The following is a 23,771-nucleotide window of genomic DNA, read 5'->3' on the forward strand; positions in this document are numbered from 1 at the left end:
GCTCCTAATGTTTTGATTCTGTAAATTCAGTGTTTTCTTCTCCCTGTGTTACTTTTCCTTATGAAGTCACCTGGTTGTATTCAGCTGTTTTTCAGTGCTAGGTGTAGCAGTTTATGGGTGTGCTATCACATGATCAAGGTGACGGTCACGACCTATTCGTCAAGAAGTATTTAGTTGTACATTATTTAGGGAGGACACAATGAAGCGGCGAGGACCATGACTGAAGGCAGGGTGGGGACAGTCAGGAGAGGACAGCTCCTCTGTGGAGCAGTGTTCTTTGGATCAGTGATGCTCATGTTGTGGCCTCATCACTCTGTACCATTCTTAAAAATAATCGAGGATTCTGGAAAGCTTTTGTTTATGTAGGTTATATCTATAACTATTTGCCATATTAGAAATTAAAGCTGTTTACCATATTAGAAAATTTAAAAATGTTTACTTGTTAATTTACTAAAAATAACAATATTACCCATTACATGTTAGCATACATATTTTTATAGCAAGTACTTGCATTTGCTAAACTAGAAATCATTTAGTGTGAAAAGAGAAGTTGTTTTACATTTCTGAAAGTCTGTCTGGTTTAAGAGGAGACAGCTAGATTCTCATATCTGTTTCTTCACTCATCCTGCTGCAATATGTTCTTTTGATTGCAGAATTTAAAAAAAATCTGGCCTCATGGATATGTAGTTAGAAGGGAAAAGCATTTTAATAGTTGTCAAATAATTTTGGATGTTATTACAGTGGATGATATTACCTTGGACATTATTACTACACTAAAACAAAAAGGGCTAGTGTTTTTAAAGGCTTATTGTTGTGTGGAACCTAAAATTATCTCAGTGAGCTTTGCCTATTCTGTGACAGTAAAATCAGTTGGACTGTGTTGCACTTCGAATGATCTTTGACCCATGCATGATTCCGTAACATCATCATGTTACAGGTAACTTAGGAAATATTGGCTCACTAAGTTATGCAGATCTTTTATGTTTTACTTTACTTAGAGGAAGAACGTTTTATCTTATTCAGGGGATAATATGTTAATATCATAGCTGATCTCATTAAATAGCCTAAATATTCAGAAGCCTTCAAGCACTTGAGAGCATTCTAAATTTTACTTGACTGCTATAATTCCTATATTTCCTGAGAATTCCTATCATTTCCTTTTTTCTTTATTTTTTTCAATGACAGGCTCACTTCTTTTATATGCAAAGAACAAATGTTCACAAAATGTTTAATAACCATAATTTGTCTATTAGTCATTTTGTTTCATATAAAAATGATGTTCCATGAAAAAAACTGCCATGTCAGCTTGCAACTCAATCACACAAGTGCTTTTCCTTGAGACAACTTTCATACATCAGCATGCGTTACAAGTGCTTTCAGCTTAATTTCAAATATTAAAAAGATGATACACAAAGGTTAGAACTTAATAAAATTAATATGTTTTACTTTATCACAGATGTTCTCAAGTGAAACTGCCATTTATATCTGCTGTGAGTTTGTGGCTGTGAAGGCTACAGTGACTAGCATTACAAATTGAGGTCACTAGCAGTTACCAGTTTTACTCACCACTACTTTTATACCATTAGTGTGAATGTCAACATGGTGAAAAAGACAAATAACGTAATAGTAATATTATGAAAGTAGTTTTGACCTTGCAGACCTTGTAAAGAGTCTTGGTGATTCCCAGGAGTACTCAGGCCATATTTACGGAACAAATACTCTTGAAGGGCCCCCTGGCCAATGATAAATACCTAGGGAAAAGCAATTCGTGTGAAATATGTGTTGGCTCATGTAAATAAGAGCCCAGCTGACAGAGGCCATTCTGTTTAACTCGGGCCATTTCTCTCACTTGATTTCTCAGACTGGTATTGCTTCCAACTGTTGCTGTGGCATTCCTGATAATAAATTTTCAAGCTTTTGCCACTGCTGCCACTGCCGCTGCAACGTTAATGTCCATTGGCATTGCCTTTGCTGCAAAAGTCAGTTGATGAGTAGGTCTGCCAACTTTGACTCTACTTTTGCATAGGAACTGGTCATTGTTGGGCTGATATTATTATGTTTACGACTATGATAGAAAAACATTAAGGCTTTCTAAAGTTGGACTTGTAGATATAGTCTAGAACTCAACTCCAAAACCTGCCTGCAGATAGCAAAAGATAGAAATTTGATAAAAGATCATCCTATCAGTCAGGTTTTTGCTGATATTTGAAATTTTGTAGTCAGGGTTCAGGGGACTCTGAGTTCTGATGAGATTAAATAACTTTTCCCGCCTAGAGAGTTGCCGTGATTAGTAGAAACAGGTCTCAGTGTGTTTCCTGTTATACTCTCCTCTGCCATAGAAGTCAGTCTTGCATAATGGAAAGAGCAGGGGCTTTGGGACAGCTGGCTTGAGTTCAAACCCTAGCCCCCCACCACTAGCTAGTCATATACTTTTGAGTTAATTTCTTCATGTCTCTAAGTCCCATTTTACATTGTACATTTTTGTGAAGAATAAATGAAATCATGTATGTAAAATACTTAGTGCTAGTTCATAGTCAATGGCCAGTTCATTGTCATAAGTAAAATTTCTAAAATTCTTCTATAATATCACTCCTTGTTAAGAGTACTTTTCCAAAGTTAAATGAATTGTGTTTATTAATATACCATGGCAAGCCTTTACTGAATGATATAACCTCTTATATTATTTTCTGCTTTTCTTCTTAGGTTTATTTATAGGACATCATATTGAGAATTTTCATGTTCAATACCTTTCCCTTTTATTTCTTCCAGCTTTATCAAGATCTTAAATTGTTGAACATGCTGAAATTTTCATAACTTAGTTTTGTAGATATAATCTTGGTTGACTATTGGTAAGGAATTAACTTAATATCATGGTGTTTGGCATACTTAAAATCATGGAATTTTCATAATATATTAATTTGGGGAAAATGCATTTTAGATGGCTATGTTCCTGATTAACTAAGACTTTTTTTTAAAAAAAGGCTAAGCATTCTTCTTAATACATGTTTAAATGATAACTCAGTTGAAAAAATATTTTTGGTGGTATTTAAAATTCTGAACTGTGTGTGTCCCACCAATTTTTTCCTTGAAATTAAACTGTAGTAACCTCCAAAATACACTTGATAAATTGTTCACCTTGCCATTTAAAAACTTATCCTTGGCTTTTAATATTTATACTGCCTAATTTATTAGGCATAAATCCAAAGTATGCTTGATTCCTAAGTCTGAAAAGAGGTTATGGGCAATAATGTTTGTTTTATAAAAAGAACATTGTTATGTCCCTTGAAAAACTGTTTATAATGGCAAAAAATTGGAAAAGATCCTACATATTTAACATTGAAAGAACTCATAATTTACAGTATATCCATAAATTGGAATATTATATAGGTAATAAAAGTGATATGGATATATACTAACTAACATGAAAAGAAATGAGAAAGATAAGTTACAAAAACAGAAGGATATATTTTTGTAAGAATAAAGCATTTGTATTTAAAAAATTGAAAAGTTATCTACTAAATTATTAACTGCTTTTATTTCTATATGTCATAAATATGGTTAGTTTTAATTTTTTTATGATTTTCTGTTTTCTAATTTTATAATAATTTCTCTTGTATAATACAAATATTTAGTATGTATATCATGATTGTGCAGGTAACTGTTATTATAAGATTTGTGCTAAAATACTTAGGTGTGAAACTTCTCTGCATCTTATTCTCAAATGGACCAGGAAGAAGTGCATATAAAAATACATGTTAAAAAAGAGAAATGAGAAGGAGAAAGCAAATTTGGTGAAATGTTAATAAATATTAAACCTAAGTGAGTTTATACAGTGTTCACTGTACTATTCTTTCAACATTTCCTCATGTTTGAAATTTTCATATTTAAAAATAAATAGGGGTTGGGTGCGGTGGCTCACGCCTGTAATCTCAGCACTTTGGGAGGTTGAGGTGGGCAGATCACCTGAAGTCAGGAGTTTGAGACCAGCCTGGCCAATGTGGCAAAACCCCGTCTCTACTAAAAATACAAAAATTAGCCGTGGTGATGGGTGTCTGTAATCCCAGCTACTTGGGAGGCTGAGGTGGGAGAATCACTTGGACCTGGAAGGCAGAGGTTGCAGTGAACCAAGATCACGCCACTGCACTCCAGCCTGGGCGACAGAACGAGACTCTACCTCAAAAACTAAACAAATAAATAAACAAATAAATAGGGATGTTTTATTCCAATGAGAGCAACCGTGTAGATGCAGTTGCCACTTAAGTGGATCAGAAAATTGTTCCTTTAACATCTAGCTTCATAGCTTAAGTCTTGTGCACATCTCCACCAGAGCCCGATTCTTTCAGCAGGAAGACTTCTATTCCCTAAATATAAACAGACGTTTTGTTGTTTTGTTTTTGTTTTCTTACAGTTATACTGCTTAGAGAAGCAGTCTTCTGAAGAAGCTGAATGTCATTATTTCATGCTTCATCCTTCTTGAAGATGTTAGATTCGTCTCCTTAAAAAAGGAATCCCACAAAATTTGCCGTTGTCATGGGTTTTTCAGACATTTTCTTTGAAATGCACTGGAAAGTATTTGTAAGCCTTAGAAAAGAAGGCTTAAAGAATTGATAAAAAGGCTCACTGGGTCATTTTATTATCCTACTTAAAACCTTTCAGTGGCTTCCCCTTGCCTTGTACAAAATGAATGACCTAGACTTTTCTCATGAGACTTATCAACTACCGACCCCTCACTGTTTACATTCCAGGCTGCTTACTGGCCTTTCGCTTTTCTCCAGTCTCCAATTATGTGTTACTTTCTCCTTGATGTGTTCCCTGACCTGTTCCCTACCCCTGCCTTGTTAGGTCAGCATATCCATGCTCCTTTACTCTCCTCAGCACAGCCCACTTCTGATTGCCTGCACCTGTGGCCATCTTCCGTAGTCTGTGGGTCCTCGGTTTTCTTAGGGCCATGCCCATAACTGATACCTTACTTTTTACCATTCAGTGCACTGCCTGGCTTAGAAAGAGAACTTGTGAATGCTTGTTCAATAGATAAAATAACTTACAAGTGGGTTGCAATACCTGTATGATAGTAAAAAAGGATGCATGGGTTCAGAGTGAGAAGTTCCAGATTTGAATACAAATTTAGTTGCATAAAATCATTTTTTCATATACTACTTACAACAGTCCGTATTATTCACTTTGAGAAGTGCTGGCATTAAAGAAGAAAATGCTACACTTCCCAATCTATGAGCTGGGCCCACCCACATTTGCTTTCCTTTCCATTTTTTATCCTGTTGCTTTGTCATGTAATTGGTGGGAAAACAAACTGTATAAAAATGATCATTAATAACATGGTTCAAGATCTAACTCACTAGTGCTCATAAAGTTACAGTGCTTAAATGAGGAAATAAAGAACAACATGTGGTCGACCAGCACCAAACTTACTGTTTGATTTCAGCTTGGAGTTTCCTAGTTTTTAAAGTTTCTCATTAGAAAGAATGTAGAGGAAATGGGTCCTGACAAATGCCCTATCTGTTTTGTTTGACGAGGGCGAGTCTATGCTACTGCAGCTGGAATAATAACAAACAATTATGTAGTACATTATAGTCTTTTGCAGTTGTGTAGCAAATCTCATCTAGTAGAGATCTGAGGGCTCTCATTGTTTATTATATATAAATACCTTTTTTCAGCTATACACACTGTACTTTGCTTATCAGTTTCCCATCTAGATTCTAAGCTGAAGGACAGGGCAGATCAGACTCACCTCTTTAATCTTTAAATTTGTTGAAAAAGGAACGTTCTCTCAAATATAGTATCTAAATTAATCCTTTCACAGCCATTGAAAGGATTCAGCCATTTCTAGGACCATTCTCATTTTCTAGATGAGGAAGCTCAGATTCAGAGAAGCAAATGACCTATTCACTATCAAGGTAATAAAACACAAGTCTTTTGACTTCAAATTCTGTTAAAGTTATCTCTTTTTTTTTCTATATAGCTATTATAATTACCACAAGAATTACAGAAATTCTATAAGTCCCCCAGTATAAAAGATGAGGAAATAAAAGTCTTATATCATTTTAGTACTATAAAAGTTTTATGCTTTAGAGCCAAATTATGATTTTATTTATTGTTTGATCTTTTCACATTGTTTTAGTCTGTTCTCACCCTGCTATTAAAGATATACTCAAGACTGGGTAACTTATAGAGGAAAGAGGTTGAATGGACTCACAGTTCCACATGGCTGAGGAGGCCTCACAATCATGGCAGAAGGCAAAGAAGAAGCAAAGTTTACATTTTACATGGCGGCAGGCAACAAAGCATGTGCAGGGGAACTCCCCTTTATAAAGCCATCAGATTTTGTGACATTTGTTCACTATCATAAGAACAGCACAGCAAAGATCACCCTGTGATTCAATTATTTCCCACCGGGTCCCTCCCATGATACATGGGAATTATGGGAGCTACAATTTGAGATTTGGGTGAGGACACAGCCAAACCGTATCACACATTCACTTGTTCATTTTCTCCTAGTCAGCTTTATAGTGGGCAGTGACATACAGAGGAAATAATGATTAAATTATATTTACTAAATTTCCCTTTTTTTATTTCTAGGAAATGGTTACTGATTGGCAGTTGGACCTTTGAATATACTGCAATGTGATGAGATTTTTATGGAGTTAGTCTTTTAATCCCATACCAAGTATGCCTGAAGGGGTCAGTTTAATTTTGTTTTTATAGTATTCAAACTGTCCATCAATAATTTGGGAAATCAGATCTCTTTTTTATGATATCAAATAACACTCAGTTTTATGAAGAGGAAATAAGACTCCAGTTTATGGTTTTTTTCCTTCCAATTTGCCAGTTGGTGTTTTTCAACATTTCCTGTCCAGTACAGTGACAGTATTCTTTTATGGAACATTAAAGGCAGTCTCCTTCATACATATCAATTTTTTTAAAACAAGTGTTTTTGTTAATTGGCTCATGACTAATGGTCATTCTACAAGACAGTGATAAATTAGCTATCGGATTATTACCTGTTAGTTGTGGGAGGAATTTTAGTATTTATGTTTTTATTTTTTGTTGATAGTGTCTAAAATTAAAAACATCCTTCAATTCCTTCATTTTATGATTGATTTTATCCTTCACTACCTTAAATAACCAACTGGTTGTATCCTTGCTTCCCCTTCGTTCTGCTCTGCATCCTCCTTCTCCCCTCTTCTTCCCATTACCACCATTCTGTAGTCAACAAGACTGTTTTTTCCATTAACTTTGAAAATGTTATTTTTCATAAATCTTGTATCTGCCTTCTAAAGTCCATTCATTCTGCACAGTTTGGTAATTAGAATGAGAATGTGGCAAGTGTGCACAAGGCATCTTCTTTTTTAGAATAAAAAAATAGTATTCTTGCCTTTAGAATAGAAAGGAGTTTCAGAAATCTAGTTCAAGCCTCTTATTTGAACTAATGCCCAGCAAAGTGCAATGATTTGCCTAAGGTCATAAAACTTGTATGTGATTCAGCTAGAACTAAACCGAGGCTTAAACTTTTTCCAATATATCACATTGCTGATATTTTTATTTCTTATTCTTTGACATACCTTCTGACCCCTGCTGTTACTCTTGAACATACCATAGAATTACATACACTCCTTTCATCATGTTTGACAACATTTTCTTGTTGATGTATCAACCAATTGAAGATAACTTTAACATATAAACTATAGTTTGTTACCTATGGTCAACTGAGAACTTAACTCCAGCTACGGAGAAACTTTCCTACAGTAAAATTAGTATTTGTAATACATTGTTATTTAATGCCACCTTTATATCCAGAGTATTGATTCTGGAGTCAGATTATGGGCTTCAAACTCCATTCTATTTATTTCCTTCTTGAGTGAACATTAATGAGTTGGCTAATTTCCTTGAAGCTTAGTTTCCTCATCTCTGATAAATGGAATAATAATAGTCCCAGCCAGGTGCGGTAGCTCACGCCTGTAATCCCAACACTTTGGGAGGCCGAGGCAGGGGATTACCCAAGGTCAGGTGTTCGAAACCAGTCTGGCCAATGTGGTGAAACCCTATCTCTACTAAAAATACAAAAATTAGCTGGGCGTGGTGGTGCACACCTGTAATCCCAGCTACTCATGAGGCTGAGGCAGGAGAATCGCTTGAACCCAGGTGGTGGAGGTTGCAGTGAGCTGAGATTGTGCCATTGCACTCCAGCCTGGGTGATAGAGTGAAACTCTGTCTAAAAAAAAAAGAAAAAGAAAAGAAAAAAAAAGTCCCAACTGCATAGTATTGTTTTGAGGAACAAATGAAGATATAAATAACTTTGCATAGTGTCTGCACAATGTAAGCATGTGATACCGTGAGCTATTGCTGCTAACATTGCTGATGTGTTTGTTTCTGTATTTAGTCACAGGTATTCATACTCCCTTGATACAGTGTTTGACCCTCTATTCCCAGTGTCATTATGCTTATCTTTTCATAAACTTTAGCTGCAGAATATAGATCATCTATAGAATGTAGATGAGGGTTTGCTGTCAAACAGGGCTGATTTGGGGTGCGTGAATGTGCATGTACAGTGTGTTGCTGTCATCTTCATTGAAGGGGAATGTTCAGGATTGTGCCTGGCGGGTGGCTCTGTAATTTATCATCTGGCTTCCTATGCTAGAACAACAGAGATGGCACTCTGTGGGTCAGCTGAAATAGTAGAGCACAGTCTCCTGTTGGTTTATAGCTTCTTAGGGTCAGTGAGAGCTGAGGTTAATTCAGCAAGGGAATCCACGGACTGTGACATGAATTCCATCAGTTGTTCATAAATTATGGAAGAAATTCTAGGAACTGCTTTTGGGTTTTTAAAGCTCTGGGCCAGAAGGTTAATTACTTGCCTACAGTTCCAACCAGCTTTCTGTGTTAATAGATACCGGCTGTGTAGGCCCTTCTGTTCTAGGCTTGCTTGCACATTGTTATTTGAATATAGTAATAAATCACTGTCTTAGGAAATATGTAATTTTTTGGATAAATACCTGTGATCAGCTTAGAAATAAAGAATCAGTATATTATTATTTGATCGTATTTGGATTTTAGCCACTGTTTTTCTTTTTTCTTGAATGCTTTTTTAAAGGAAATAATTTATTCTTTTTAGAATATTTGTCCAACATTATAAAAACAATAGCTTTTACTAATTATAAGCAATTATAGAGCAATAATAAAATTATTAAAAAATTAGATGATTACTGAATTATAAACACAAATGAAAATGTAAACATTTTAAAACAACATTTTAACACATTTTTAATAAGAATTAGATGACCTCCATACGTTGAGAGAGAACTTATTTTGCTATATTTATTTTCTAAGTGTCTCATTACTAACATTAAACCAAATCAAACATTCTCTTACCTGCAGATAATCTAAGAGTTAACAGAAACGTTGAGTAGAATTGACATAGAAATAAATTATTTCCTTAGCATCACACTTCAAAAGCTTCAGGTTTTCCCCAAGAAATGTTTGAATGGAATTTTCTTATAAGCAAAGTCTTGAACTGCATGTTTTTAGATGTCTCAGTGTTATGTTGACACTTTAAATAATTTCTGATCCACAACCACATCAATGGAATGTACCTTTCCTTCCACTGGTTTTTTTTCCATACTCAGCTCCTACTCAGTTGATTTTGGGTCAATGACAAGTGTATCTAACAACTTAAGAGACAGACATTCATTTTGGCTTTCATTAGTAATATGATTTATCTATTTTTTCTTTCTTCAAAAATATCAAAGGCCCTAATTTTTTAATGTAAAAATTATAGTGCTATGTCAAAGTTTGTCATAGGTTGGATTAAGGGGCACAGAGTGAAAAGTGAGGGAGTGACATTTGTCCTGGAATATAATGCTATGAACAATAACCAAATGAATTAATAATATCATCACAGAGACTAATAAGATAGATCATTTAAAATATACTGTCATTTACATAGTTCATATTTTTATCATTTCTTCATTTTTTTGATATACTAGAGTCCTCAAAAATGAATATGGCCTAGGCCACAGTTTACATCAACTGTTTGAACAGCTTTATCTATTGGTAAATTATTAGATAATATTAATAGCATACCTCTATTAAACTTGCATCACCAACATTTTTCCTTTAGAAAATAAAAGAAGATTTGATTTCCCCTAATTTGTGCTTTCTTCTGCTGTTGCTACCATTTTTCCACCCAAGAATAACTCTCTGTGTTGTTTTTCTGCAAATTGGCACTATGCTTCTAGGCTGGGGAAGGTTTTATATCTTCTCTAGTTTTATGGGAGAGAGAATAATTTTATGGGTTTCTTGCTACTCAACGTTACATACTCTTGATACTTCCTCGCTGGCACTATTTCTAGGAAACTCCTCTTTGTACAGGCACCTAAGGTTTAACTGCTTAGTTACTCCATGACCACGGTTCACCAACTATGCTCATAAATATTGGGTTAAATAAAACTTTGGTAGAAATTCCTAAAAATAGAAAACTACTGGGTGAAATGATTAATAATTTTCTCACCAAATTCTGACTCCCTAACAACAAAACCAGATCAATCATTAAGAACACTCTTTCCTTGACTTAAATTGTTCCCTACCATAGCAGTGTGGAACACTCATGGAAGAGTTTTTCTTTGTGGATCGGAACCTTGAAAACTTGGCCAGTGTCTGGATTGTTCAGATCTTTCTGCTGTTTGTGGAACAGTCCCCTCGCTTTTGCTAGCACTCAAATCAAGACCCTTTATTGTCTGTCGTCTTGCTTCCTTAGACAAGTCACATGTAATGGGGGTAATTTGTACTCCTGGTTGGCTGAAGCAAGGGCATCCTGAGTAGGGAATCTTTTACTTTTGCTTCATTAACTCACCTCTTTTCATTCTGCATCTCGTATTCTTTTTTAAAAAAATTTGCATCAGTAAAATTCACTTTTTGTTTTGCCCTCAATAAATCCACCCAATCTGGCTTTTTATGATTTCCGATTGAAAAGTTCGTAAGCACGTGGCTCTCCTTTTTTTTTCCTTCTTCCCAATGAACCCCATGTCCTTTGAGTTGGCATCTCTTCAGAAATGAGGGAGGGATACTGTGACTGTAAGATTCTTAAGGAAAATAATGCATCGTTTAAAGAAATAGATTTTGAAAAACAGACTCGGGCCGGGCGCGGTGGCTCACGCCTGTAATCCCAGCACTTTGGGAGGCCGAGGTGGGCGGATCACGAGGTCAGGAGATCGAGACCATCCTGGCTAACACAGTGAAACCCCATCTCTACTAAAAATACAAAAATTAGCCAGGCGTGGTGGTGGGTGCCTGTAGTCCCAACTACTCAGGAGGCTGAGGCAGGAGAATGGCATGAACCCAGGAGGCGGAGCTTGCAGTGAGCCGAGATCACACCACTGCACTCCAGCCTGGGTGACAGCGAGACTCCATCTCAAAAAAAAAAAAAAAAAAAAAAAAAAGAAAAACAGACTCCATTTGTTTTGAATCAGGTGATAAAATTGTTTTGGGAAGTAAAGATTCTCTTATTTGATTTTTACATTTTATTGCCCACTTTCTTACAACTGTAAACTCTGTTAAGCTTTTAAAAATAGAGAGGATCTCTAAAATACTCAAGGGCTAATGTCAAGTTCAGGTTTTTGTTGTCCTTCTTTCAAAGATGGTGTCCTTGGGTTTAACTTGTTTAGGTTAAGTGAGATTCCTCAGAATTTGATTAATGGGAGCATTCCAAGAGTAACAAGGTGGGGTTTGGTGAGGTCGGTGGGGTTTCATGGCTCTTTTTGCTGCAGGGAAAAAAACTATTTCAATTACAGAAAGATGCCAAGAATGAACTTAAGCTACTCCTATTTGTCAGTGTAGCATTTCACTTCTCTCTATGGTGTACTTCTAATTTATTAGATACTCCATAAATTGAACGGATTGGAATGGTGGGATTGGAAAAGTAATAGGGGGGTGCTTTCACAATTAGATTTTTGGTTTAAATTTCATCTAGAATGATTCAGTTTGCTGTTTTGTAACCATTTCCTAGTCTACAAAAACAAAATAAGCCAGTCCCCTGATATTCATGGAAAAAAATGTAAAGTTCTTCTAAAGAATTCCCATATAATACATATATTTTAAAGTTCAACCATGTGGAACGATCTCAGGTATTTTTCATGAAACATACACTTTTGAGGTTTGCTTTTTCACTTGAAAGTGTTGCCATCTCTAAAAGTGATTTTTGTTAGAAAACTCAAAGTAAGAAGTAAAGCTGTGGTTCCAAAATCTTTAAACATTATTTAATTTGGATTCGTTGAAAATAAATGAGTTTGACTTTATTCCATTTTAAATTACATTTTCTGTGTGTACATCTTTCCATATTTTCAAGGAATTATGAGTTCTTTGAAATCTACATTGGTTTTCGAAATATATTAACTGACAAGTTAACGTTATTAAAGTGCTTTTGGAAAATGGTCTTTTTATATTAATCCAGATAATTAAATATATATATATATATATATATATATTACATATTAAGCTTTGCTGCTTGTTCCTAAAATGTTTCAAAGCATAGGGCACATTGGCTGTACACTTTTTAAAAAAATTGTGGTAATACGTACATGACAAATAATTTATCATCTTCACAGTGTTGCATTTTTTAATCTTCAAGTTTGATCATGGTCATTATTAACATATTAATTCAGTGTATTTAGTAGCATGAACAAAAATTTGATTTCTGTGCCTCTGCTAGAGTGGTCAGGTTCACTTCTTAAATTAAATCCATGTTCTAATTTAAGATTATCAAGACTGAAGTGATTTACAAGATTTTTCTTTATTAATTTCATGTATTGTAAACATAGAGTTTTTCGAAAGGATTTGTGTCAAGATGTTGAATATTGAGGTGGTTACATAGTAGTAGATGGATATTCAGTGATGTGGCTTTAGGATCATTTAATCAGTAAGATTCATGTTATCCTAAACTGCCTTCACAAATTTTCTTAAGACGCTCTTTTAATATCAGTATGTTAATCCTTTGGTGAGGGCTAGAATTCTTCTGCTGTCTTTAATTAAAATTATATTCCATCTATATGGAACATCTATATGGTAACATATATAAATTTTAATCTGAAAGGCATATATTAAAATAGGATTTGATTTTTTTCCTATTGTTATTAGCCATACTTGGTAGTGGGTGGTTGTCATCATAATACATTTTCTTTGTCAAAGGCTCAAGGTAGCTTGTTGGGGCCAGGCTGGGCTCAAGTCAAGTAAGGTGTTCCATGTGGCATCCAGATGTTCCCTTTCATTACTACTAGCTGCCTTTGGAAGGCTAGCTCCAATTTTCTAGAGCTGTTTTCTGAATATCCCCCACACTCATTTCAAATAATGCAGCTTCTAAGCTACTTCCATCTTGGGTGTTCCAGCAGTGAGAATTTGGATACACGTACTTCAAGCCGAGTAAGTTAAAGTACCTCCAATTCAGAGATGAAGAGCTACAAGAAGTCTGCCTGAATAATGTTAAATTGGCATTAAGGAACTGCATTTATTCAGTTATTTTGCCTTTGCTAATGACTTTAGCTAAGTCCTTCACCTGCCCACTTCTCCAGCCCAGGGATCTTTCTTAAACCTATATCCTTGTTTTGTATAATTTATCAGCATCTGAAATTATCTTATGTATTTTCTTTAACTTTTTCTTGTCTTTCTCATTACACTAGTAAAATTGAAGAGACAGTGATTTTGTGAAACTATTTGCAACTGCATTCTCAAAGCCCAGGACAGTAACTAGAAGATGGTATGTGCTAAAAAGAAAAAAAAAAGTCTATTTAATGAATGAATACATTAGCTTCATGGAGTATCCACTTTGTGGCACCTTTAAAAATCAACCAAAATCAACTTTTTATAGTTACCATCATGCTTTTGTTTGTTCCTTGATGTGTTGTTCAAAGAAAACACTGTGGCTTTCAATGTTATTTAGTGTCAGCACATAATTTAAAGAAACAGATGCAAAGAACTCGTCTATTTTCCTTTAGTTAAATGAAAAATATTTTGTTCTTATGTATACATGTAAATATTATTATTTATGCTGCCGTGCTCACTAAATCTATTTTATTGATCTAATACCTAAATCTCATAGGATAGTAAGTCATATTTGCCAATATTGTGTTTCCCTTCTAAACGTTGAAAGTGACTACCTGTATGTAGTTCTCAAGACACAGCTTATTATTATGTTAGTATTTGGATTCACTTGGGAACTGCTTTAAAACATAGCACACATTCCTAACCTGCCCCCTACTTTTTCTTGATGAGCATTGATAACCAAAAGAATGCTGGAATCTACCAGCGAGAAAGATCTGGTTAATGTTAACTGTTATTGTCAGAAGCAGAGTTTTTGTCATTAACTTTAGAAAGTCTAACCCAATTTACACAAAATGCTAGCCATATTACTAATTTATGTGATGGCATGAGGTTAAGAGTGGGTTCAAACTCGGCCTCCACTATATAAGAAGCTATGTCATCTTGAGAAAGTTACTTATCCTTTCTGTGCCTTACTTTCCTGATTTGTAAACTAGGAATATGAATACTTAGATTATAATATTGTTGCAAGAATTAAAATTGCTAATGTGTGTTAAGCATTCTGAACTGTAGAACAGAACCTAATAGTAGACTCCATATATTTTAGCTATTATTATTTCCATTTAGATTTGTTTTTAGCTACTTTTTTGGCTAATTTTCAGATTAATTAATTTACATGTTAGAATTTGAATACTGTGACTAGCCTAAGCAAAATAAAGATAGTGTCTAAATATACCTGAGATATTAAAACATAGTAGTTATTTGAAGTTGGATCACATTGTACATCAGAGCCCACGTACTGACTGTGACCTGTGTTCTTAGAGTTGACTAAAATTGAAGATAAGTTTTTGTTCTCCACAGGATCATTTTATGTGTAGGTGAAAATATTTCCTAGAAACATTCTACACAGTAATTTGAAATAATGAAGGCAAATATCATATGCATAATGTGAAGAAAACCTAAGAATAACAATTTATCTTTAAAATGCAAATTAGGAAAATGACTTTAGTAGTTATTAACATGTTGACTGTACAGGTAGCCTTCAGGTACCGATTGTGTAGGACATCAGATAGCTTTGTCCTTGGAGTCCAAAAGAGAGAGGCAGGATTGCCCTAAACATCCTCCAACCAAGAGGATAGAAGTTTAATGTAGAGTCTAAGCTGATTTGCAAACTACGCATTATAGTTTTCAAATAAATTGCTTATAAAAGCCATTTACATGGTGATGCACTTTAGAGCTGGAGTACATTCTAGGGTAGAATGAAGGAATGGAGTTGAACTTACCCAAGTTTCCCAGATATGTCAGCTCAGTGTTGGGGGGTGGCATGGGGTAGAAATACCAGTCATCTAGAGGTGCTCTGAGTGATTTATGTAGACCTCATGGGCAACATGTGTAGATATCAGTGATAAGAGTAATTGCCACCCTTAAGAGTAGGCTGACTGGGTCGGGCGTGGTGGCTCACGCCTGTAATCCCAGCACTTTGGGAGGCTGAGGCGGGCAGATCACGAGGTCAGGAGATCAAGACTATCCTGGCTAACACGGTGAAACCCCATCTCTACTAAAAATACAAAAACTTAGCCGGGCGTGGTGGCAGGCGCCTGTAGTCCCAGCTACTTGGGGGGCTGAGGCAGGAGAATGGCATGAACCCGGGAGGCGGGGCTTGCAGTGAGCCAAGATCACACCACTGCACTCCAGCCTGGGCAACAGAGTGAGACTCCATCTCAAAAAAAAAAAAAAAAAAAAAGGAATAGGATGACTGTTAATTTGTTAGGGCTGTTGTAACAAGATGTCGCAAACTCAGTGGCTTAAACAATAAAACTGTGTCACCTCTCAATTCTGGAGGCTGTAAGTCTGAGATCAAGGCACTTGCATGGCCATGCTCCCTGTGAAGGTGCTAGGGAAGGATCTGCTCCAGGCCTCTCTCCTGGCTTCTGATAGTTTTTGGCTTGTGGCGGCATAATTCCAATCTTCACCTGGCATTCTCCCTGTATGTCTCAGTCTTCACAAGGCCATCTTTTTATGAGGACATCAATCATATTTGATTAGGGGCCCACACTACTCCAGTAACGTTTGCAACAACCCAGTTCCCAAGTAAGGCCACATTATGAGGTACTGGGGTTTAGGATTTAAACATATGAATTTGATATGGGAGGGCAAAATTCCATTCATAACAAGTGACCATGTGTCTATTGTCCCAATTGAGACACTTGTGAGAGTGAAAGGGAGTAATATTGTATTAGGGTTCTCCAGAGAAAAAGAACCAATAGCGTATGTATAGATATATTATATATGAGGAGCTTGATTATGGGAATTGGCTTACGCAGTTATGGAGGCCAAGAAGTTCCATGATGTGCCATTTGCAAGGGACCAAGGAAAGCCAGAGGTGTAATATAGCCTGAGTTTGAACTTCTGCAAACCAGGTGAGCCAATGACGTAACTCAGTCCAAGAGCAAAGGCCTGAAAACCAGGAGCAGTGGTTTGTTGATGTAGATACTGGAGTATGAAGGCCAGAGAACTGGGAGCTTCCATATCCAAGGGCAGAAGATGGATGTTATGTCAGATCAAGGAGAGAGATGGAGGGAGGGAGGGAAGGAGGAAGGTAGAGAGAGAAGAAGAAGGAGAAGGAGAAGAGAAGAGAAAAGAGAAAGAAGAAGAAGGAGGAGGAGGAAGAGGAGGAGAGAAAGAGAATTAATTAATTCACTGTTCCTCCATCTTTTTGTTCTATCCGGGAGAAGAAGAAGAAGAAAGAAGAGAAAGAAGAGGGAGAAGAAGAAGAAGAAAGAAGAAGAAAGAAGAGAAAGAAGAGGGAGAAGAAAAGAAAAGAGAAGAGAAAGAAGAAGGAGGAGGAGGAGGAGAGAAAGAGAAAGAATTAATTAATTCACTGTTCCTCCATCTTTTTGTTCTGTCCGGGTCCTCAATGGATTGGATGATGCCTGCCCACATTGGGTGAGGGTGGATCTTCTTTACACAGTCTACTAATTCAAATGCTCATCTCTTCTGGACACACCCTCACAGACCCAGAAATAATGTTTTACCAGCTACCTGGCCACATCCCTTAACCTAGTCAGGTTGACATGTAAAATTAACCAGCTATTACTATATTGTTCTAGGATTCGTTACAGACATAAACTGAGACTACTTTAGATGAATCTGGATATATGGTCACTGCACTCATAGCATAGGTATAATTTATCCAGTTTTTCAAAGGTTCAGTGGCGTTGGATGACCTTGTCAGAGTTACAGCTGGATGGAGGATGAGCAGTATTCAAACCCATGACAATCACATTCCAAAAAAAGTATTAAAAAAGCTATGTCTTAAAATAAGTTAGCCTTTTTAAGTCTGTGGACAGAGTTCCTGTATTATGACAGTAGGTAAAATTGGAAATGGATTTGTTATGTTCCCTTCTTTAAAATTCCTTACTAGTCTTTAGCTATATATTTCTTTCTTTGCTTGATGGATTTTGGCTATTATGAAAGGAAATAGTAACCTGGTATATTATATTAGGATTAACATATAATTATTTACCTCATAACTGCAAATCTTTTGTTTTTGTTTGCTGGACTCTCTGTTGGTATTTGGAGAACAAAACCAAACGTAAAGCTATGTGATACAAAGAGAATAGCTATGAATATTAAATTATCTTAGGCTTGCTAGAAAAATAATTTTACATAAGTGTAAAATAACACGTTGCTATTCTTATCATGCTTTATCCCTAATATAGATTTGATATGTTGGTGGATTTCATTGTTGATAAATAATAAGGAAACATTTTAGCCTTGTTTATTATCTATCACTAAAGTAAAATAAACTTTGAAAATCTAAAAAATGACTTTTTGTACTTTATGAAGAAGAAAATGAAAAAATTATCTGAAATTGTGTGATGCAGGAGCTAACACCATTTAGCAGTCACATTCTGCCATGTTTTCTTCCTGTCCTTTTCCTTTGTGGTTCAAGGTTAATGATTAAGATCTCAGTAAATGATAGCTCCTGCTGTACTCCTACTATTGCTGCTGATACTGTTACTGCTATTACTATAATGTTCACTTTTTATCATCATCCTGAAATAGAAAAATTCTAGATATATCAGAGAAGTGAAATCATTATGACTTAGAGTCTGGACGGAGGGATAAGTGAGTAAAAAAGTGGGGGGTTATCTTGGATGGCTCCCAAGTTTTTTATTTGCTAACTAGGTGAATGTGGTACAACTAATCAAGAGAGGATATATAGCATGCACAAGACCAAAGGATAAACACCACAAATTCAAAACAATGCACACTGATTTAAGCTGTTTGTGAGATACCCAAAGGAGGGTACCTGTTAGACATATGTGTACCTGGAGATTGGGACTCAATAGAGATCTGGAATTCTGATAAGCATGTATTATCAACTCACGGTTAAAATAAGATAATATTTTCCTAGATGTTACTAAGCCTTTGTCCTACTGACTTTGAAAAGCCACACCTTCCCAGAGTCATGATGATCCTAAGGTCAATAATTCTAGGTCAGCTTACCTAGTGCAAAGGTTGATTTTGTCTCAGAGAAGTTGGTAAGTCTGGATAGCTCATTGTGATTGTTGTTTTTAGTTTATTGCTACTTTGGGTGTTTGTCACCATTTTGCAGTGCCTGGTCCAAAGGGAGAATCCTGGGTGCTCCTCCCCAAGGGGGAGAGGCTGGAAAATGCCACTTGGCAGGGAACACCACTGCAGGTGCTTCCATGTGATGTCACTGCTGGAAACAAAGTTCGGGAGAACAGTACAAGGCCATTGTGCGATGGGGCCAGCCTTAAGACCCAGGAATGTAACTGTCCATTTCATGAAGCGGTGTCAGGGACAGGGGAGAGGTCAAGGAAGGCCTTGTTGAAAAGTGATCACTGGATCAAGCAACAAGGGGCATTGCTGACCCCATAAGAGAGTTGACTGGGATAATGCACATGATATCCAGATTGAATTAAGATCAGAACCAAATGGAACGTGAGAGAGTAGAAGAACATACACTGCTAGTCAGAAGGCCTGGCTCTGAAGGGAAGACAGAAGTTTTACATTAGCTGAAGGAAAATATTTTATTGTATTGATCTTTGATTGCAGCCAGGGTCTAGCATCCTGCTGTGTAAGTACATCGTTAAATGAAAGAATAAATCAATTAGTGATTTTGAGCTACTGTCCATCCTAAGTAATTTGGTTTTGACAAGAGGGCATCTTCAGATCCCTTTTGGAGGTTAAATTTTGTCACAGTTTTGTCATTTCACAGTAGAATTTTTTTAAAAAAATGTGCTGTGTGTACGTGTGCTTGTCTTGAAAAACATCTTGGCTATTTTCAAAATTATAGCCTCTAGGTGAGAGGTATTTGATTATATCAGAAAGTATGGATTAATTATTATTTAGTTTAACTACCAATGGTCCTTTTGAACATATACCAATTTTATGAAATTCTTTTGAAACTCACAGCCTTAACTGAGTCAAATTCATTTATATGAAACAAAAAATAAAACAAAACAAGGTGTCAATGAATCAGTTAAATAATTCCCCTTTAAAGAGTAGTGCAGTGACAGAGCAAATTGATTAACATAAAATATTTTTAACAAATTCTTAAAATGAGGAGATTTAATTTGGGCTCAAGTATTAAAAGGAATATGCAGCAAATATGCTACTAGCAAATGTTTATTTTTGAATATTGGAAGTGCTCTGGGCTCAGTGCCCTCTCCACAGGAGAGGAGGCCACAGTCCACTGCTATCCTGCATGGCCCATGCTTGGGTCTGCCCTGCTGTGCCTGGAGCCACTTCTTGAAGTAGCACAGGGCATATGTGGTGGCCAAGATCTGAGTGTGTGAGAAGTGATAGCGCAGTACTGGTTCTGCTACTTCACGTTTTTCTGACTTGGAGGCTTCCTTTATTTGTAGGTGAGCGTCCCTATCAATGTCCTTACTGTGAAAAAGGATTCAGTAAAAATGATGGACTGAAGATGCACATTCGTACTCACACCAGGGTAAGATTATATTCTATTTCATTAATATTGATCATGAAAACCATACTTATTTTTAAAGAAATATATTTAACTTTATATTACAAATTAAAGGCAATACACTGGAAGTTATATGTTTATGATAGACATTTAAGGATAATTTTTTTAAAAAGATAAAACAATGAGAAAAAAAGAAGAAAAAACACAAATTGAAACCTCAGAAAAGTTTTTATTCTTTGAATCAGGAATCAGTTTTCAGGAGTTACAAATGATGAACTGCAATATAAATAGATTTTTAACATTTTAATACTATAATATTTGAAGGTTTTTCTTGCAGAATATTCACCAGTAATAGGAACATTTTTTAATAGAGTCTGCAAGTTTGTCAGCATTTGGCCATTAAGTAATACTGATGAGCAAGTATATTTGCAAGAAAGACATTGCAGATAAATTACCAGGACAGGTGGAAAATAAGGAAGTGTAGCTCAATGCTTCACAGGGCATGCCTAGTGCTGTGGCTTATTCTTCCCAGGGTGCCCTTTGTTTCTTTGCTGTCAACACTCTCACTGGACTATTGTCATTCTGTTATCTATGCCTTTTCCAGACTCAAGCATCTGTTTCACATGCTTTTAAAAAAATGTAAGCAGCTTACTCACCATCATCCACCATTTCATAGCTCACTATTTGATTTAAGGCACAGTTAGACACTTTAAATGAACTTTCCACATGGAAATTTTGTATTGTTTTAAATAGCTATTGTTGATTTTGCTCTATACAACTTTTCACTGCATTATCTTTCACAGTTTCTTTTCAGTTTGGCCTTTTAAAGTGCATATGGTCTGTATGTAAATGATATATTTTTTTTCAAATTTTGTGAGACTTATCTAATCCCCTTTAGAACAATTCTAATTTAAACCTCTCCTGGATTTTACTTTTTACCTTAGCTATAAAATAAAAATTTTAGAGAAAACACATAATAATAATATTCTTCCCGGTATAATAATACTGTAGCCCTCCACTTCAGTTCTGCAGCACATAAAAGCTATCCTCTGTGGTCCCCTTAAGAAAATGCTCTTTTTGTCTTTGTGGTGAAGAGAGGGAGCTTCTCCACTCATTAAAACAAATCTATAGCAGGTTTCTCATTCTAGTTTGTAGTATCATATTCATATTATGTGAATATTAGGAATTGGAGTACTTCCTAGATATAAAAGTACTTCATAAACCATAAAGGATTAGACAGATATTCCTGTTTATAATAGCATGATTTAAATGTACAATATCCAAAACATTTCACAATGAGTATTATGAAAGAGGTTTAAATTAGCTTTAGATTAGGAGGTTATTTTACATGTGAGCAGTTGTCACAGATGTGTCAATAATGTATCTATTTAAAAGATGCTGACAGAAAGGCAAAGGGGCCCTGGTTCCTCTTAATAGAAGCCAGTGATATAGACAGAAGTTTACATATGATGTTGTTTTACCTGATTACTGCAGATAGACATAATTACAACACAGAAGAAGTTGTTTAAATCACTGCAAGAAAAAATATCTTTTGGGTTTTCTCAAGAAGGTAAGACATTTCCAATTCAATTAATTTGTTTTTTACTTCATTTTAATATAAAGTTATTAATGAGAGTAATACAGATAGTTAAGACGAAAAAAAATAAACACAAAAATCACTAATTACACGCCAGTAGTCTTTTAGGCCTTCACATTTATTAATTCATTTAAGCTTCACAGCAACTCTATGAGGTAGCTGTTATGATTTCTTTTTGAAAAACAAGAAACTGAGGCACAAACAAGTAAGTGGCAGAGTTGAGATTTGAACCTAGGGAGACTGGCTACAGAGACCATTTGCAATTTTTTGCCTATTATTTAATTGAATATTTTCTCATTCCACTGTTTCATATATTTTCTGGTATATTTCCACACTAAACAAATTACAGTAATGACCCCAAATTTAAAAGTCCCATATTCTTTTGAATTTTTGAACCTCGATTTAAGGATCCCAACACTGTCTCCAAAGTATTCAGCTGCAGATGGTCCCTTGTCAGAAGCTTTCTGACATTAACTGCACAAAAAGAAAACAAATTTTAGGCTTTGACTAAGGGAACTCAAGAGAATTTATAGACCAGAAGCACCCAGGATTTTAGGCAGGATCCCCCACAATGAGTAGAAGATCCAAGGAACAGGTTAAATATGCATAAGCCTTTTGGGTTTTACCTCAAACTCTTTTTTAATTTTCCTTTTTCACACTTTTTTTTTTTTAAGTATTTTACCCAAACAGTTTTATTTTGAAAATCCTGTTTCCTAAGCATTGATTAAATACAGATCATCTTTGCATATTAGTTCACATTTTCAAAAGCCTACTAAGGTTATCAGCTAGTATAATCAAACTAATATTCAAACTCAAAAGAGATTAAAAAAATGTTCTAGAGGAACAACCTCTGCAAGGTCATATTTTCCCAGCATTATTTGCATTTTGTAAGACTCCATTCAAAAAAGATACTATTACATTTGGGCCATAGCACATTTCACTTTCAATTTTGCATTCACATTACATAAGCATTTAGATAGCTCTAATTCCCAGACATTTTTGGTCCTATTTTAAAAGTTTTTAATTCCATTTTAACAACAACAGAAAAAAATTAAGCTATCTAATTCATTAAGGTACATCTTTAGGAAGTTTTGGTGAGACAACCCAAGATGCTGTGTCAGGCGTGTACCCCCAGGTTTGCATTCTGTGGTGACTGCATGAAAGCCTTCTAGAAGGAACACAAAGCCATTTACTCTGTGGTTATTGTCTATAGGGTGCAGTAAGAGCCCCAGATGTGGAAGATAATTTTGCCAAAACCCAGTTAATCATTAACCTTTCATGAAGAGACCAGAGTTTGAGGTGAAGGCTGGTGATTTTATTTCCTCCAGTATATTCTCTTTATATATGGTTTTCAGCTTCTGGCTATGTTGTTCCTAGTTGTGCTTTTCATTGTATTTTTGCAGCTTAGATCTGTAGTCTGCTATCTTTAGTTAAATTTCAGAAAATTGCTGGCCATTTTTGTTTTCAAATTTGTTTTGTTTCTTTCTTTCTGTCTTCTTATGGGACACCAGTTGCACATGTTAGACTATTTGATATTGTTCCAGAGCTCTTGAGTACCCTATTCTCTTTTTGTTTCATTTGCATTTTAAAAAAAACTCAGTGGTTTTCTCTGTGTTTCTAATTTCTATCGATATTTTCAATTTCATTGATTTTTCTACCTCTGTTGTGCTCAGTCTGCCTATTGAAGGAGTGCATTTTTGATATTATGTTTTTCATCTCTAGCATTTTCACTTGGATTTTTAAAAATAGTTTCCATAAGTCCTGGCACGGTGGCTCATTCAGGTATTTCCAGCACTTTGGGAGGCTGAGGTGGGAGGATTGCTTGAGGCCAGGAGTTTGAGGCTACAGTGAGCTATGATTGTGCCACTGCACTTCAGCCTAAATGACAGGGTAAGACCCTGTAAGACTCAGTTCAAAAAAGATACTATTATATTTGGGCCATAACAATTTCAGTTTCAAATTTGCATTTAAAAATAAATAAATAAGAAAATAAATAGTTTCTGTATTTCTGTTGAAATTGCCCATTTGTTCATCTGTGTGGCCCACCTTTTTCACTAGATTCTTTGACATACTAATTGTAATTATTTTAAATTCTTTCTTCGGTATTTCCACCATCAGGGCCATCTGTGGATCTCATTGTTTTGACTATTCTATCTCTTGATAATGAGTGGGAAG

General features: G+C 35.6%; 1 protein-coding gene across 5 annotated transcripts in view; it reads left to right on the forward strand.

Annotated features, from left to right (window-relative positions):
* PRDM5 (PR/SET domain 5) overlaps positions 1-23,771 on the forward strand; it is a 224,831-nt gene that overhangs the window by 149,548 nt on the left and 51,512 nt on the right. For 4 of the 5 annotated variants that reach the window (XM_055274694.2, XM_055274695.2, XM_055274696.2 and 1 more), the window contains one exon: positions 19,938-20,023. In XM_055274694.2, the coding sequence (XP_055130669.1) occupies positions 19,938-20,023 (86 nt within the window). Of the gene's footprint in view, positions 1-13,682; positions 13,760-19,937; positions 20,025-23,771 lie in introns of those variants that run through there. The other variant, XR_008657098.2, reaches the window with a different exon arrangement.

The sequence above is a fragment of the Symphalangus syndactylus genome, chromosome 4, assembly GCF_028878055.3.
Source record: "Symphalangus syndactylus isolate Jambi chromosome 4, NHGRI_mSymSyn1-v2.1_pri, whole genome shotgun sequence".
Classification (NCBI taxonomy): domain Eukaryota; kingdom Metazoa; phylum Chordata; class Mammalia; order Primates; family Hylobatidae; genus Symphalangus; species Symphalangus syndactylus.